General features: G+C 38.2%; 3 protein-coding genes and 1 long non-coding RNA gene across 5 annotated transcripts; all 4 read right to left on the bottom strand.

Moving 5' to 3' along the window:
* Nucleotides 1-167: 167 nt before the first annotated feature.
* Nucleotides 168-2,852, bottom strand: LOC110843657 (dr1-associated corepressor). The gene is made up of 5 exons (XM_022089661.2): nucleotides 2,379-2,852; nucleotides 2,184-2,269; nucleotides 1,927-2,093; nucleotides 1,549-1,844; nucleotides 168-1,177 (listed from the first exon to the last, which is right to left on the bottom strand). The coding sequence occupies exons 2-5, from the start codon at nucleotides 2,223-2,225 to the stop codon at nucleotides 882-884; spliced, it is 801 nt and encodes a 266-aa protein (XP_021945353.1). The 5' UTR covers nucleotides 2,226-2,269; nucleotides 2,379-2,852; the 3' UTR covers nucleotides 168-881.
* Nucleotides 2,853-5,094: 2,242 nt separating this feature from the next.
* LOC110844562 (CCAAT/enhancer-binding protein zeta) lies at nucleotides 5,095-9,591 on the bottom strand. The gene is made up of 13 exons (XM_022090790.2): nucleotides 9,248-9,591; nucleotides 8,648-9,158; nucleotides 8,377-8,568; nucleotides 8,037-8,296; nucleotides 7,741-7,906; nucleotides 7,550-7,665; nucleotides 7,263-7,471; nucleotides 7,024-7,171; nucleotides 6,330-6,953; nucleotides 6,127-6,236; nucleotides 5,615-6,050; nucleotides 5,395-5,530; nucleotides 5,095-5,312 (listed from the first exon to the last, which is right to left on the bottom strand). The coding sequence occupies exons 1-13, from the start codon at nucleotides 9,452-9,454 to the stop codon at nucleotides 5,209-5,211; spliced, it is 3,219 nt and encodes a 1,072-aa protein (XP_021946482.1). The 5' UTR covers nucleotides 9,455-9,591; the 3' UTR covers nucleotides 5,095-5,208.
* A 167-nt stretch (nucleotides 9,592-9,758) lies between these two features.
* LOC118434515 lies at nucleotides 9,759-13,218 on the bottom strand. The gene is made up of 3 exons (XM_035848256.1): nucleotides 12,426-13,218; nucleotides 10,433-10,900; nucleotides 9,759-10,335 (listed from the first exon to the last, which is right to left on the bottom strand). The coding sequence occupies exons 2-3, from the start codon at nucleotides 10,790-10,792 to the stop codon at nucleotides 10,078-10,080; spliced, it is 618 nt and encodes a 205-aa protein (XP_035704149.1). The 5' UTR covers nucleotides 10,793-10,900; nucleotides 12,426-13,218; the 3' UTR covers nucleotides 9,759-10,077.
* Nucleotides 13,219-13,758: 540 nt separating this feature from the next.
* On the bottom strand, nucleotides 13,759-16,130 carry LOC118434518. 2 transcript variants are annotated; one of them, XR_004834092.1, is made up of 7 exons: nucleotides 15,830-16,130; nucleotides 15,465-15,767; nucleotides 15,185-15,381; nucleotides 15,020-15,115; nucleotides 14,767-14,949; nucleotides 14,604-14,675; nucleotides 13,759-14,529 (listed from the first exon to the last, which is right to left on the bottom strand). It is a non-coding gene; the product is annotated as an uncharacterized LOC118434518 (long non-coding RNA). The 2 variants fall into 2 exon arrangements; XR_004834091.1 differs by having other exon boundaries at nucleotides 15,020-15,381.
* Between the last annotated feature and the right edge of the window lie 33 nt (nucleotides 16,131-16,163).

Genomic DNA, 16,163 nt, shown 5'->3' with positions numbered 1-16,163 from the left:
CTGAAGAGAGATTTAGTTACCGCTGGATGAGATTCCGTCTCAAGTTGAGACTCTCAACTTGAACTTTTGCCCAATACATTGTTTTTCAATTCAAGTAATGATTTACGAGCAGATTCTAATTCAATGAAATTATGGAATAATTATTAATTAGCAACACCACAGGCGGATTTGATACTCTATACACTTTACGCATATTATTGGTTTTATTGGTAACCGAAATAACTAACAGTAATCCGCAATAACTTTTCATATTATTACCTGCACATGGAATTCGAAATATTGCTTACACCACCAAACAATAAGGAGTGATCGAGTTTAATTAAGAGACTAACTTATGCATTCGAGTTATTAATTTCACAAAAAATCTGTTAATGTAGTGCAAGTGCATTGCATAATAAATACAAACAAACTGAACAAATGCTGGACGACACAAAAAGAATATTTCGAGCTAGAATGTTAAATACACAAGACATACCATAGAATAGACAACTATAAGATACGTAACAAAATGCAGAAACTGCAGAATTGAACATGTGAATTTTATAGTTCAACTTGAACACTTCTCTCTCATCGTAAAAATTTTAAATTCTATCCCCAAAGTAGTTTTCAATGAATACAAAAATTGTTTGTTCGCTATAGCATAATCAATTGTAGTTGTTGATGATGATAACATATGTGAAACTTAATTAGTACTTACAAACTAACTACACAGTATATAATTTTAATTTAATCTAATTCTGTTCATTCCATCTCTCACTGCATGTATATTTGAATATCATTCTTGTCCTAAACATTCTCCAAACTTGGTTCTTCATATAATTTCTCCAATCACTTCCTCCAACGATTTGGTCATCATCATACATATATCAATTACTCATCGTTCAATGTTGTTGGTAATGATACTGATGATGGGCGACAGATTTATCGTCATAAACAATTACTCCACCTCCTCCACTTTGTGGAGTCGAACTAATTCCGTTCGGATTCTGGATGTGTTGCTGAGAGTAAATCGGGTATAGTCCACCCGACCCAGGATGACTGGAGGAGCCAGAAATATTGGGAATGTAGGGGTTGCTGGTCACGCTTGCAGGGTTCATAATATATCCAGATTGTGGAGTCACTATTACCGACTTTTGTTGAAGTTGATGTGGTTGAAACGGAAGATCTTGTGCATATTCTACAGAAATGTCATATTATTAGAATTCGAGTCACTGTTACACTTGTGAATGATACTTTGTTTAATTTATATCTAAATAAATACTAGCTTTAAAGATTCTTTGTCAGAATCTCCAATCAGGATATTTTTTCGTCAGATACGAGATACATAAAGCATGATAAGCCTTAAAATGAAGTCTTTTATGCCTAATGCAAAAAAACCTTAATAAGTTAACAAATATATCTGAGCAAAATTAACAAAAGCTTCATAGATATATTTATTTTTAGACAGGATTTGAGATACAATTGGTGTATCTGTATCTATTGTAAATATCAAAATAAAGGGACATTGTGATCGTATTTTACATCATTATTCATCAACCATTGTTGTACCTGCAATTTTCTGATGTTCATATTGTTGAGGTTGTTCATCGTCATCATCATCGTCTTCTTCCTCTTCTTCAACTGCTTCGTCGGGTGCTCCTAATGCTGACGATGGTAAGGGCCCCGAATTCCTGCTGGACGTTCCTGGAACCGGCATAGTTGGATATACAAACGCTGAATTTGAAACTGAAGAACTGCGAGGATTTGGCGTTTCTGCGAGATCTTCTTCACCCTGAACGTCTGGGACGGTAGCAACAAGGTCTTTCAAAAAGTCAAACCTACTTTCTGAATTGATGCATTGTTTTCTTATAAAAAATGAAAACATAATCAATTTATATGCGTGTATTTATAGCGTTTCGTTCGTGATTAAAAAAGGTTAAAACTTACAAATGCGATGGAGTTAACGTCTTAGCGTTTCTCGTTTGAGTCACCGTTTCAGCCTTTTTCAACAAGGATTCCACAAAGAGTTCTAGAGCTCTTGAAATTATTACAGGTACAGCTTGGGCCACTTTCCCGACCTCTTCGTCACTTTGCATAATTTTCTTTATCCTTGCCTATAATTTGCAGATACCACGACGAACGGTTAGTGCTAAGAACTCAAATTCTATCAACCAATACAATTGGCCAACAACAGCATTTCTTACCGGAGGAAAGCGAGCGTTGTACTTTTTCTTTTTACTCGGCATTTTAACTCTTCCAACTATCAACGAACAACGTTGAAAGCCCTGTCCTGTATAAGTTTTTTTTATTATGTTATGATGTTGTTCTTGTATTTATTTGTCTAACTTTGTGTTGTGTTGATACTATCTAATATTTTAAGTTAAATAACATTTGCTCACCTTTTCTTTGTCCTCCACTTCTCTATTAGTTCATATTACGTAATTATCGACTAAATTTTGGACTCCACTCCAACTCTGATTAATTTTGCCGTAATAAATAATATTGAAATTAAAAGTTAAAAGCAAGATGAAAGTTATTTATTCGAAAAATAGCTCAGCGGTAGGAAATGGTTTGGAGGTAAGCGCGGCTGGGTCCGCATGGTTTAGTTCTGTTACAGCCATAGCACTACTGATCAATGTATGAAAACATGTACGTAGGTGTTTTATTATTTATCGCATTTTGCGAGCCCCTTTTATAAGCCCGTCGGCCAATCTCAACTTGCCCCCCAGTGCGGGGAGAAAATCTCGTTCAAAAAAGCAGACAACTTCCAACTGTATTCTTTAGCTGATTTTCAAAAGCTATCTTCCGCACTGTTTCTGACCAAACTTTTGATGAAATAACAAACCTCAGACACATTCAGGAAGCTGTGATTTTTAGCCCGAGTCAGGGCTTATGTACCCGTCATGTCCGTCTGTCTGTCTGTCTGTCTGTCTGGTTTGCGATAACTGTCGTAAAACTAATCCGATCGACTTGAGATTTTGCACAAATGTAGTATGGGTCAAAGGAGGAGTTAAGTTCGAAGATGGGCGAAATCGGTCAAGTCTTTGACCGGTGGGGATCATCGGAGTGGGTGGGGTATTATGCACCAAAATTTCAAAATTGCCGTAGAAAGCTGAAATTTAGTGCAGAGGTTGATAATGGTTTCTAATGAAGGAATACAAAGTAAAATTGCAAAAATTTTCATCTGGAGAGACCCTAGGGGGTGACCCATGCCGATTTTTAATACTTATCCAATCGAGCTGAAATTTGGTACATAGGTTGTTAATGACTACCAACGGAAGAATATGAATTGAAATTGGACACATTTTCACCTGGACAGACCCTATGGGGTGACCCATACTAGTTTTTCAAATTCGTCAAATCGAGCTGAAATTTGGTAGACAAGTCGGTAATAGCTCCTAATGGAACAATAAGAAGTAAAATAAGAAAAATTTTCGTCTGGAGGACCTTACTGGGCGACCCAATAAGGTGACCAGGGAGAAAAATATGTGTGCACCAACAAATGTATACGAACCTAGTCACCCGCGTGGCTGGAATTTACATATGTTGCGTCTAATATTACTAGGATAATATCCTGAGAGTTTTAGGAAAAACTATACACTCGTTTCAAAGTTATGGTCACAGTCGATACTGGTGACCAAGGGAAAAAAATGTGTGCACTAACAAAAATTTAGTGATAGCCGATTACATTTAGTGATAGTGGATAAATTTTGGTATATGGGTTACTAAAGGCTCGTAATTGAAGAATTCGAAGTTTTAAAAATTTTAATTTGAAAACAGATTTACGCCTGACTCGGGCTATATCAAGTCTGCACTGTAGGTTTTTTCAGTTCTGTACGTTAACATTAACACGAGCAATAAATCAGCAAACTTTACCTCGACGGAAATAATGGCAGATTTGCAAATTAAATATCGTAGTGTGATTTAAATTTTAATGCTGAAGGGGCAATCTGTGTCATAGATTTATGATTGTATGCTTAAAGTTTACTATGAAAACTGCCCAACACCAGGGTTGTTAAAGAGACAGTAACTTGATAAGTACTTATCAAGTTACTGTCTCTTTAACAACCCTGGCCCAACACAAAGCACAAATACAATTGGGTCAATATTTTGAAATGATGACGAAAAGAGGTCTCGGACAAAAAGTTGTCAGGACGCCCAAAATCCGTTTCTTCCACAAAAAGGCTTCGAAAACTAGAGGAACAAATAATGAGACATCCACGATTGAAACCGTCCTATTTAGTAGATGAGATGGGTGTTCCAAAACTAACAATTTGTTCCATGTTAACTAAAGACTTAGGTATGAAAATGGTTTCCGCCCGTTGGGTACCAAAATTGCTTTAGGCATCTCAAAAACAGAAGCGAGTCGACTTTTGCAATGCTAATTTTGAGCTCTTAAATAAAAACTGGAACCTACTTCATACCTTGCTAGCTAGGTATGCTAGTTAGGTTTGCTATTATGACCAGGTGACCAAACAATAATTTATACAACGGAAGCACGGGGGGTCGCCACCGCCCAAGTTTGCAAAAGTGTAAAATTCTGCCAAAAAATTGATGATTACCATTTTCAAGGACACCATACGTCCCCTGCTTTGCAAAATTATTGCTAAAAATACTACGATAAATGGGCCCGCGTATTCAGGAACCCCGAAGGAGCTACGTGCTGCGGTTGAAGAGAAACGTGGAGTCAAAGAAAAGAGTTGGTGCATTTTTTGCACGCTAAAGTGCCACCTTATACCTGGCTTTTTGCGAGGGCTGGTGTAAGCGAAAATCGCTTCCCCGTCATAAACCACCCCCTGTACAGTCCAGACTGGACCCTTTGTGATTATTATTCGTTTCGAAATTCGAAAAACGACATCAAGGGAAAACGATTTTCGGATGATAATGGAATCAAGTCGTAAATTCTTGCATATTTTCGAGGTAAATTTTGATGATTTATTGCGGCTCTTCCTTTTAACCGATAGAGCTGAAAAAAATCACACGCTCCTAAATGTATTTGAAGTTTGTTATTTAATAAAAATTATGGACAGAAACAATGCAGAACATACATTTTGAAAATCAATAATAAAACACCCACGTATACTATATAAATAGTCATGATGAAAAGCCATGAAATGTTTTCAGTTTTCTAATATAAATATTTATTGACACTTAACTATACTCGACTTGTCAGGTTAACTCTTAACTCTACACGAATAAAGTAATTTATGTCGAAAGTTAAATTGCGTATCAAGTTCGTTTAAACTTTTTCTTGTTGAATCCTTTCTTCGCAGAATTATTCGATCCTTTAGGCCACCTGTGTCGATCCATTTCCCATTTCAACTGCTTTTTATCTATACAATATTTGGTGAGGAAATAAACACAATATTTGTAAATACGTTAACAATTTTAAACGAGTTGAATTCAAAAGCTTACCGGCTCTGTCACGATTTATCAATGTTTGAGAACCAGTCATAACATCGTCTGCATTTTCTTCAAGCATTTCAGAAAATTCTTCCGCAGGGGCAAACATGTCTCCTCCTTTCCTCGCTTTCTTCATCTTTTGCTTTTTCTGGAACACAACAACAAATTTAGTAAATCAGTTATTGTACGTTAATTATATTTTAAATTGTACAATATATATGTATAAAGTTACATTTATAAAAGATTGAGGTTCGTCGTCGTCTTCGAATATTCCCATTTCATCGTCATCATCAGATTCTCCCATATCTAATTTGCCATCATCATCCATTGATATAAAATCGTCACCGTCGTCGTCAAAATCATCGTCATCCTCGGCTTCATCATTTTCATTATCAGATTCAGATTCAGAGTCGTCTTGCTTCCTTTTCTTTCCTTTCGATTTCTGCATACTCAATCCTGAAGCAAAGTCAACTTTTGTCGCATCTTGATTCATATCGTCATCATCATCCTCATCCTCGTCGTCGTCACTACCATCAGCGCCACCCGTTTGTTTAAAGTAATTTTTCATTAACGAATCAAACTCTTCATCGCCAAGACTCTCAGTGTCCGAGACATCTTCCTCGTCTTTATCTTCAGATTTAATTTTACGTGGCTTTGTGGTAAAGAATCTGCGCAATAATATCCAAACAATACAGATTCCCAAGTACTTAAAGGATTATAAAATTAAGGTCGAGCGTGACTAACCGATAGAAGAACTTTTCTTCAATTGGAATTTTGTCTTCTTGAACAGAAAGATAGTTATCAGAATTGACTGGAAGGTTTCGCAATCCTTTAGGCTGGTATTCCGGTCGAGTCTGCAACACGATAATTTTGGAAATAAGATTATTCTAGCAATTCTGATACATACGCTTATTTTTATTTTGTTGGTAATGTAAAAAATATCCTACCGAATTGATGGGTTTTGCATTACGGTATGAAAATCTCTCCAAAAACCTTTTTAGTGTAAAGTCTCTGAATGGATTTCCATCGTATTTAACAGCCTGACGTTTCGTTAAAGTTTGAGCAAATAGTGCCACGCTGGGATGAAAGTGATTGGAAAGTGCGATTAATTCATAAGCCAAGCTATTTTCAGCGCCAGAGTAACAAGGGTTTCTTGCATGAGGATCGAACTCTGTCAAGGGTCGTCTCATGTCGAGCTTAACGTCTTCTTCAGGAGGCTTCACATCCAAGGGCGTTTCTCCATTTTCGACCACAATCACTTCAGTAGACGCTTGTATAGTAGTAGGAATTCCAGATTTTACAACTTTTCTTTCTTTTTTCACCTCTGTGTTTCCCTGCACATTGGTAGATTTCATAAATTTCTCAAATGCAGCAGTCTTTTTTATCTTGGATTGCTTCTCCTCTTCGCCCTCAGACTCGGACGAGTCCGTTGCTTCGTCAGGTTTTTGCTTTGCCTCTAACTCTCCCGTACTGCAAGTACCAATGCGAAGACATTGAGGATGCACTTTGGCTACTTCGGATAATAAGAATAATATTGCGCATGCCAGGTTTGCAGCACAGTTTTGGCATATCTAACATGTAAAATACATTAGACTGAACTTGTCACCACAATTATTAGTAAAAAATGAACTTATCTCTCACCTGTAAGAGACGTTTTGCAAATCCAGTTACTCGATTTATTACTGTGTCTGCTTTAAGGGCTTTAAAGAGAAGATTTAAAAGCTGTGCGTTATGTGATGACGTCTTAAACTCGACACAATTCAGTTTTTCGTATAAAACTCTATAGAATCTATAAAAATTAAAAACATAAATATAAACCAACCATACGCTTTACGACTTGATCTAAATGAAATCACTCATCTCTGTAAATAAATACGCACCTATCAGCTCCAGCAGGATTTGCAGCCACATCGACAATTTGAAACAGAATACATAAGGCTTGAATGGATATCTTAAATTGCGAGAGCTGGACAATTTTGTACAGTGTGTTTAAATTTTCCGAAAACTGGAAGCCAAATTCACGCGCCTGAGGGAAGGCTTTATTTATTCCGGTCAACAGCCCACTCATCATTTTAGTTTCAATGTCACCCTGTGAAGCAAAGAACAACACATGTATTTATTTTACCGTACAACAGCTCAAGTGTTTCAATGAATGTATTACACCTACCGTTTTAACACAAGCTTTGAAAAATGCTACGTACACTGTAATCATTTTGTGGGCGAGGGAAGGATGTTCGTCCCTCAAGTCAACCAAGTTAAGAAAGCAAACTCCGTAGTACTGGGCTACAAGCAAATTCATTATTTCCAAGTGCAAGTTGCTTTTGGATTATGGAATTAACGACTAAGAGCCATATGTACCTCGTTTAGATATATTGTTTCGAAACAACAACCGCTCTACTTCTTCAACCACCACACGTTTCATCCTTGGATGCTCATCCAGTAACTGCTTCAAGTAAAACAGAGCACGAGAAGCCATTTTTTTGGCTGGGTCGCCTAATTTGTTGACCAGAATTTGGAGTAACATCTAAATAAATAATGTGCAATTAAGTGAGCACTAGAGTTAAATAATTAGTTACGCCAAATGGTTGGTGAAACCCAAAAGTTAAATATAATGACGAGTTTAAATAGAACAAAAATAAGTAAAAGTATCTCACTTCTTCCTGTTCAGGCAAACCGACGAGAAGCTGATAAATTGTTACAATTCCTTTGCCTCGTAGTTTCTCAACAGGGTCTGCGGTCATTCGTTTCACAGCATCCACAAAACTCATGTACAAAACTTTCAACTTATCCTCGAAAGCCCAGGTTATCAGCTGTCGTTTTGTTCCAGTCTTCAACTGAGCTCCTCTGTTAGCGAATGGAACAAGTTTTCGATCTGGAGGCAAAAGATCTTGAAAGAATAGTTCCCGTAAAGTATCTAGAAAATAGCAAACAACAAAATACAATACGAGACGTCACAAATAAACAACAATCCATTTATTTTAAATCATCATCTACCTGCGGTCATCAAGCACTGCTGCTTTCCTTGAACTTTCACCATTGAAATGAGTTGCTGGAGAAAGTGTAGATTGTGGATTGGCGAATCCTGAATGCGAACCGTATAGGCGGCCAGTCTGTCAGGAAGCGTTCCGCTCTTCATCATTTTCTCCATCCATTGGAAATCAGACTTATTATTGCCCGTGGTGTTTGCTGTAAAAGAGTAAGAATACAAAATATAACTGGCACGCTCCATGGACCGAAATTGCCTGCCTGTTTATTGTCAACTCACCAATTCTATACGCCTGAACATCATTTTCCAAAAGACCAAACGCAGTTTTTTGAATCTGTGCAAGTTCTGTAGCAGGCAAAGACGGAAAGAATTGTTCATGGTTTCCGGTTGAGCTAGACTCTACTTTTTGATCATCAGACCCCTCCTGTCCCTCATACCACTTGCTGCCAGTGGATTTTGCTATTACTTTGGCTGCAGCCTGTGGTCCATTGGTGGGTGTGGTGAGCTTGTTCCCCCCTTGCTTCGACTTTCCCTTCTTCCCCGGTCTTTTTTCCTTTCCCTGTTGTTCCGGTTTCTTGATATCCTCCTCAAATCGTGTATGATTCGACTTTGGAGGAATTTTAAGGTTGTCCTTCTTCTTCGCCTGTTGTCTGACATCCAGTTCAGGAACTTTCTTCCCTTTCGTGCCTCCTTTTTCCGCAGACAGTCTTTGTTTTGGTGCTTTACTGGTCGCTGACAAGACAGCAGGAGTGAATTTGTTTAACCCTAGCTTGTTAACCAATGCAGATATCTACAAAATTCATAGAAAATGTATGATCTTATTAATCTTTTTCTTATTTGTGATAAGTTATTAACTTAAATTAAGATAAATCTTAATACCTCGCTTGGGTCCACCACATCCCCACTGCCACCAACTTCCTCCTCGATATCGATCGCTTCTTCGCCATCATCCTTTTTCTTGTGAGTTGGCTTGTTAAATTTCTTCTTCTTCTTTAACCCACCACTCCCACCAACAGAGGATGTCGCCGGAGAACCGTCTCCATTAAAATAGCGGGCGGTCGTCTTTTTCTTCTTATGTTCCTCCATAATCACTGATTCTACAACTACAAATCTACTACTATTCTATGACGGTCTTTGTGAAAAAATAGCGTTAAACTTTTGCGATTTAAAAATTAATATTATAAGAATTCGATCTGAAAAATGTTGGGCCGAAAAGTCGCACGTGTTGACAACTTTGCTGGACTTTTGTCGTTGGTGCGGGTTGATGCGGGTGGACTGAGATGAGAATGAGACAGACTACGTGGTTCTGCCTGACCGTAGAAATCTCAACTTGCCTCCCCCACTCGACTTTTGTCAGTCTCGTCTCACCCAAATAGAAATGAACCTCAGCTTCTTATAATTTATAACTTACGAGTAGTTTAGCTCGCATCTGCGAGCCCCGTCGGCCAATCTCAACCTGCCCCCCAGTGCGGGGAGCAAATCTCATTTAAAAAAGCACATACACATCAAATGGCTATTCTTGTTGAATGTATTAATTAAGCAATGCAATTTCGGGTTTGAAATTTCACAATTTTATCTGAATTTGAGAATATACAAAAAGCCGACACACGAGGTAAACTTTTATGATGGGAACATGATTAGCAATAACAGAATGACATGCAATTAAGCGGTTGCTCAACAAAACGACTGTGACGACGTTGGCCTCAGAGTTATTCTCCCCAGAGGAGGGCCACCCCCACGAACATGGCCCACAAGGTCAAGTCCCGAAGGTGAGGGAGGTAGGCGGAGAGGGAGTAGGAACAAGTGTACTGCTGGCTGCTGGAGCTGTACTGCTTTCCCGTCGCCGTGCAATTGGTCCCATCGACGCAGGTGAGAACCATCGGCGTCCCCGGGTTGCAACGACCGTTCTTCCCAATTCGGCACTGGCCTTCAACTTGAACGTAGTGGTAGTGGGCAAACACGCCCTTCTGAAGAGGAGAAAGTGAATGACATCAAAATAATTAGATGGACATGATTAGTTGGAGGTATATACGGAAAAACATATTTTTAGGGTAATGATCTTACATCCGCACACCTGCACGACTTCTTAACGATGTCACATTCCAGGAAATATTTGGTGTGGAAGCAAACGTCAATCGGGTTGACCTCTGATGAGTTGATTTTCGCTTTCAACTTTGTGTAAGTCTCGTTGTACTCGTCCTTCGTCCCTTCGCTATTCAGGTGAACGGGTCCGTACTTTTCAAAGAGGTCAGAGTTGCAGGGCGAGCCCAGCGGGGTGTCCTTGAATGGACAGTGGCTCTTGTTTAGGCATAAAAACTTCTCCATTTCCGTCAAGTCGTGCAGAACCATTTCTGGGTCAATTGCAGTGCTGGGTGGGACTAGCATCAGCAACATCCATGGGAATATTATGGTCAGCCTCTTCATAATTCTTTGGTCGGGCGTGGTTTGAGATTAGAATGGGGTACATAATGGCGAGTGGCAATGCGGTAGATTCATAGTCAAAATCGTCACTTCTTGATGACACCCTAAGAACTGTAACTACGGATACAATATTGTCGCTGGAAGATAACGATATGTTCAATCGTGCTACGAATTCCTTGCAGGGAGCTCATGCTCGAACGCGTCGTTAGCTTAGCGACGTCGTAAAAATTAGTGACACATGCTCAAAATAATTTTTAGCGATGTCGGTATTGCTGAGGACACATTTGAGCATGTGTCCTTAGCACTTGTCGCTAGTAACGACACCGACGTATGCTCAAAACTTTGATTGTCGGTAATACCTTGGAATTTGTCGTAAAAGTTTTCGACGCCTAAATAGCTGTCGAAACGAGATAAATTTGTCGTAATTTGCTGTTAATTAGGATCCGTTCATATATTATGTAAACATTTTATGGGGGGAGGGGGTCGAGATGCTATTGACGATTGTTGACGAGGGATTGGGTATGTTGGTTTGCATATGTTGATGCCAACTTTGTTTTGGGCAAATTGAGTCGCTGGATTGCGAAATTCTTAATGAGTTTCCGCAACTCAGCTCAAACTCATTATTGTTCAAATCACTCATTTTGAAACGAGTCGTTTGAAATGAATTGAATGAATGAAATGAATTGACTCAAACTCAATTCAACTCATCCTCAGCAACTCATGAGTCAAATGCGTTGACTCGAACAGTTCGAGTCGAACTCATTGGCAGTCCTAATCGAGAGAGATTGAAGGAAAAAATATAATTATGCCGCGGTTACGTGCTTATCAAAAATGAGATTTATGAATTTTTAGATAATTCGCAATTTTTTCGCAATTCGCAATTTTTCACAGTAAATTTGCTCAAAAATTAATTGGCAAATTTTTTCAAAACGATTTTTTTAAAACAATTTGTTTATAGTATAAAAATTTAGCTTTAGATTAAAATATCAAAGTTGCATTTACCCTCAAATTAATTTAAAAACTAATTTTAAATTTTGTGCACTCAATATTAAGAGGACCCGTATTTTTGCATTTTTCTGAATACCCGTTTTAGTCCGTAACGGAATTTTCAAACAAATTTTAAGCTAAAATCTTGATTTTGTAAATTCTGTAACTTTTTAAATTATGACAATTTTAAAAACTCGAAAACATGTCTGCTCACAATGACTTCCCCATTTTACTTGAGAATTTTCTTGGATAGTTTGACAAGTTATTATAAGTGGGTTGAAATTTTATCCCACTCCTACACCTAAAATAAAGTGGTAGTAAACGTAAGAACATAACTCCTCAGTTACCAAGATCGTTGTGAACCACTCCCTTAATCGGAAATGGATTACAAATTTTAACGATTTTTTTTCGACAATGTCGTTAAACTCATAACGACAACATTTTCCGACGCCTTGACGACAAATGATGAGCATACGTCGTTATAATTTGTCGTTATTAAGGCGTCGTTAATTTACGACGTCGGTAAGTTAAGGACGCGTTCGAGCATGAGCTCCCAGGATGCATCAATTCCAACACGAATTGACACTTAGCGATCATTATTATGATCGCTAAGTGTCAATTCGTGTTGCATCAATTCGTTTCCTCTTACCCCGGGTTTAGATTGGTCGAAATTGTGTTCCGATTTATTAACATCAACATTGATAAATTATAAAATACACTTAGTTGGCTTGGGGAGTAGAGGAAAAACCCGATGTTGGTGGGTTGGGAAAACCTTTACTTGATCCGGATAGGCGTCCGAGATCACCATTCGGCCCCTTACAAGATTTTTGTAAATAACATGACCTATCATTTAAAATATAAAATAATTCTTCTAATCCTCGTTGACTGGGGACAGCTCCCACGATTGATGCTGCATTCCCGCGTTGAACTGCCAAACTGATCCGTTGAATGAGAAATGTTGTTGACATTGGTCCAGTGACATCCTTCATCCTCCTCCCAACATCTTGGATGAACTTCAACCCTTCCGTCCCCCATACTCCTGATGTCTCGACGACCACCGGAACAAAAATGTATTGTTTTTCAAGTTCAGAGTAAAGTTTGTGTTTTTTGGTCTCGGCTAGTTTTGCTGCTGTGCCAGCATGTCTAAGTGTGTGAGAGAGATAAGAGGGGGCAAAAGTGTCTGTACATGTAAAGTCCCATATTAATGAGCGTCCTTGTTTATATGGTATTAATGTAAGACCATCCGGTCTTTTTCCATCTGTTCTACTACAACCTAGTGGTTCCCTAATGCTTGGTATGTCTGCAGAAATTAAAGCTCTCTTTATAATGTCGTTACATTGTGTATATCGAGAGTGCCTGCCAGCACTTTTTTTACATGAAAGGCCGAAATTGGTCGAAATTTTTAATTGTCTTACAAGGGACACTCACGACCTGTCGTTTGAGTCCAGGGTACCCACCATGTTTTTTAGAATCTACTAGGACCCCAGGTGAAGGATTCATTCATATTTCCGTGTAAAACTCATATTTGGCGCCATGGCGTGGCGCCAAACTTAAAAATTTGCATTTTCGACCAATTTCAAACCCCCATAACTTTTGCAGTTTATGTCGGATTTTACAAATTTTATGCTTAAAATGATCACAAAAGTCGAAATTTTTGAGAAAAAAATAAAAATAAAAAATTTCTAATTTTTGGAATATTTTTAGCATTTTTTCGACGAACCCCCATTTTTAAGAAAATAACGAAATTTTGCGAAAAGTTAAAAGTAATAATTTTGGAAAAAATTTCATGGGATAAGAAAGTTGAACTCCTTGTCATGATTTTTGCCAAATATTTTGAAAATCCATCCAGGATTTTAAAAGTTATGGCGGTTTCAAAAATAAAAATATTCAAATTTGGCGAATTTGGCGCCACGGCACGACGCCAAATATGAGTTTTACACGGAAATATGAATGAATCCTTTATCTGGGGTCCAAGTAGATTCTAAAAACATGGTGGGTACCCTGGACTCAAACGACAGGTCGTGAGTGTCCCTTGTTAGTGATATTTTTGATTAGCCAATCAAAAAATCGGATTGGGAGGAGAACGTGAAGTCTAAACCCGGTGTTAGGGTGCGGCCGTAACGTGGTCAACGAATTAACTTTTAATTATTTTCTAATTTGGTGCATATGATCAATAAATGACAATAAAGCCCGAATCAGGGGAGTAGAACTTAACGATAAATTCGATATCAAGTGCATTACATATTTTAAGTATCTATTTTTAGCCCGAGTTAAAGCTTATGGAACCGTCATGTCCGTCCGTCCGGCACGATAGAGTCAAAACGGCTGAACCGATTGGCTTAAAAGTTTTAGCATATGCATGTTGGCTAAAAACCACTTCTGGATAGCACACACAGCTATGGAAGTTCAGGATTTGATGCCAAATAATAGAAAATCTAACAAGCATTTAAGTATCCACGGAGTTTGGTATGTCGGCCAATTAGGAGAAAAATTTAGAACTCTGACTCACCAAGTCAGGGACTCTGTGCCTGACTCGGCCTATTGTAGGTTTTCGTCTTACTTTCGAATTTCTCGGGGATCTACGTCATCCATGAAATGACTAATGTAACATTCCAGATTTTTTCTACAATCAACTCCAATAATTTGTTCATCTGAAGGAAGTTTGCTCGGGTTCGTTTCTAATAGTTCAATTATGTAGCAGGAATGCTACTTAACTCAGGAATCTCAACGAGTTTATTCGGAATCTTGAATATCTAAAACATCGTTCATGACGATTAAATGAACTATGTCATCAGAGTTGATTAGAGTTTCTACCATTAAAACTTACGTCTTTTTTTCCTGAACATTGACAAAATCTCCGTAGTCTACCAGCTTCACCAAGTATCCATCCAACTCTTGACTTTTGAAAAATTGTAGCTCGATAATTCGTTTTGTTAAGTGTAGTCTTCGTACTACGAAGTTCGTAGTGACTGGGGAGTAATATTACTTACGTCGTTGGAAGTAGAGTCATACTTCAACAATCCAGCATCAACAGATTCCATTATAGATGGATGAAGCTGAAGATGAACTTTGAAATTCGATCCCACTTTTGAAACCTTTGTCTCGAAGACTCCGATTTTCTGTCCAATCCAATCACTAATCATATCGAGGATACTTCCCAAGCATTTGTGGCTCTAAATTATGTAAAATAAATTACAATATATAATATATATATCTAATCCAATAGTAATATCATCGCACGACCTTATTTATTAGCACTATTAATCAGCTAAACCCAAATTCATAACCATTTAAAAGCCAACATCCTTCTTGTCACATGTGAGCCAAACTTCAGAGACTCTACAGTCAATTAGAGAAATTGAGAACACTGATGTATTCTTTCCTTGGAACAGCGACTTGTAGTCTTACTTTTCCACTTTTCCTGTTCCTCAAATGGGACAACTTGAGCAAGACGGCACATTAACGAAAGCTTTGTAAGTCTCAAAAGTTCAGTCGACGATGGATATATGGAATCAGCCGAGATCAAAATATCCACTCCTGAATCCGCCATATACACATTCACGCCCTTCTCTTCAACTAAATTGACCTCTGCTCGGTGAAATTTCCTATGAAATATACAAAAATAGATTCATTATGTTCGTAATCGTATGCTTATTTGCAATGACATAAATCCCATTCATGATCATACCCGTCCTCAAATTTGACAGTTACAGGAAGTCCGTCCTTCAGACAGGCAACGTCAACCGGTGCACAACCGGCAATGTTGTGCAAATGAAGATCCATTACCTCCTTAATCTGCCTTTGAATCACCGCCTTTGAGTCGGATCCACCACAATGATTGAAAAATTGTCCGGGCTAATAGCACTCAGCAACTTGTACGAGTACTTCTTATTGATCATCAATGGACGATCCGGATAACACCATTCGTCCTTAAGAGTGTCCAAATCCTTATCAAGCAACATTTCGGCGTAATCAGTCGTCGTACTTGTTCCTACAACAAGAAAGAAAAGAAACGGGGATATTTAACTCTAGTTACTTGACCTTTTGACCTACCTGCACGTATTATTTTCTTCCTTTCCCTAGCAAACCTTCCTGCAAGTTTTATGTTCCTTCAATTTTTTGTTGACAGGCTCGTAGAAAGATAACCAACGCTTCGATATCAATTTTTTTTTACTAGAGGCAGTTTTCTTCTTCGGTGAGGAGAAAAGAACAAAATGGTGACGGTGACTAACTTTGAGTGGACGAAGAAGATTGGCATGTAGATTATTACACAAATTATCACAAGGTGGCAGATGCAGTGATGGCACGCTCTGATTGACCAGAGTTACATGAATTTATGGCAACTTCTAATTTATTCATACAAAATCCAGCCTTATATTTGTAGCTT

Source organism: Folsomia candida, unplaced genomic scaffold, assembly GCF_002217175.1.
Source record: "Folsomia candida strain VU population unplaced genomic scaffold, ASM221717v1 Fcan01_Sc002, whole genome shotgun sequence".
NCBI lineage: Eukaryota > Metazoa > Arthropoda > Collembola > Entomobryomorpha > Isotomidae > Folsomia > Folsomia candida.
The sequence above is the reverse complement of the archived record's forward strand: the minus strand, read 5'-3'. Positions and strand labels throughout refer to the sequence as shown.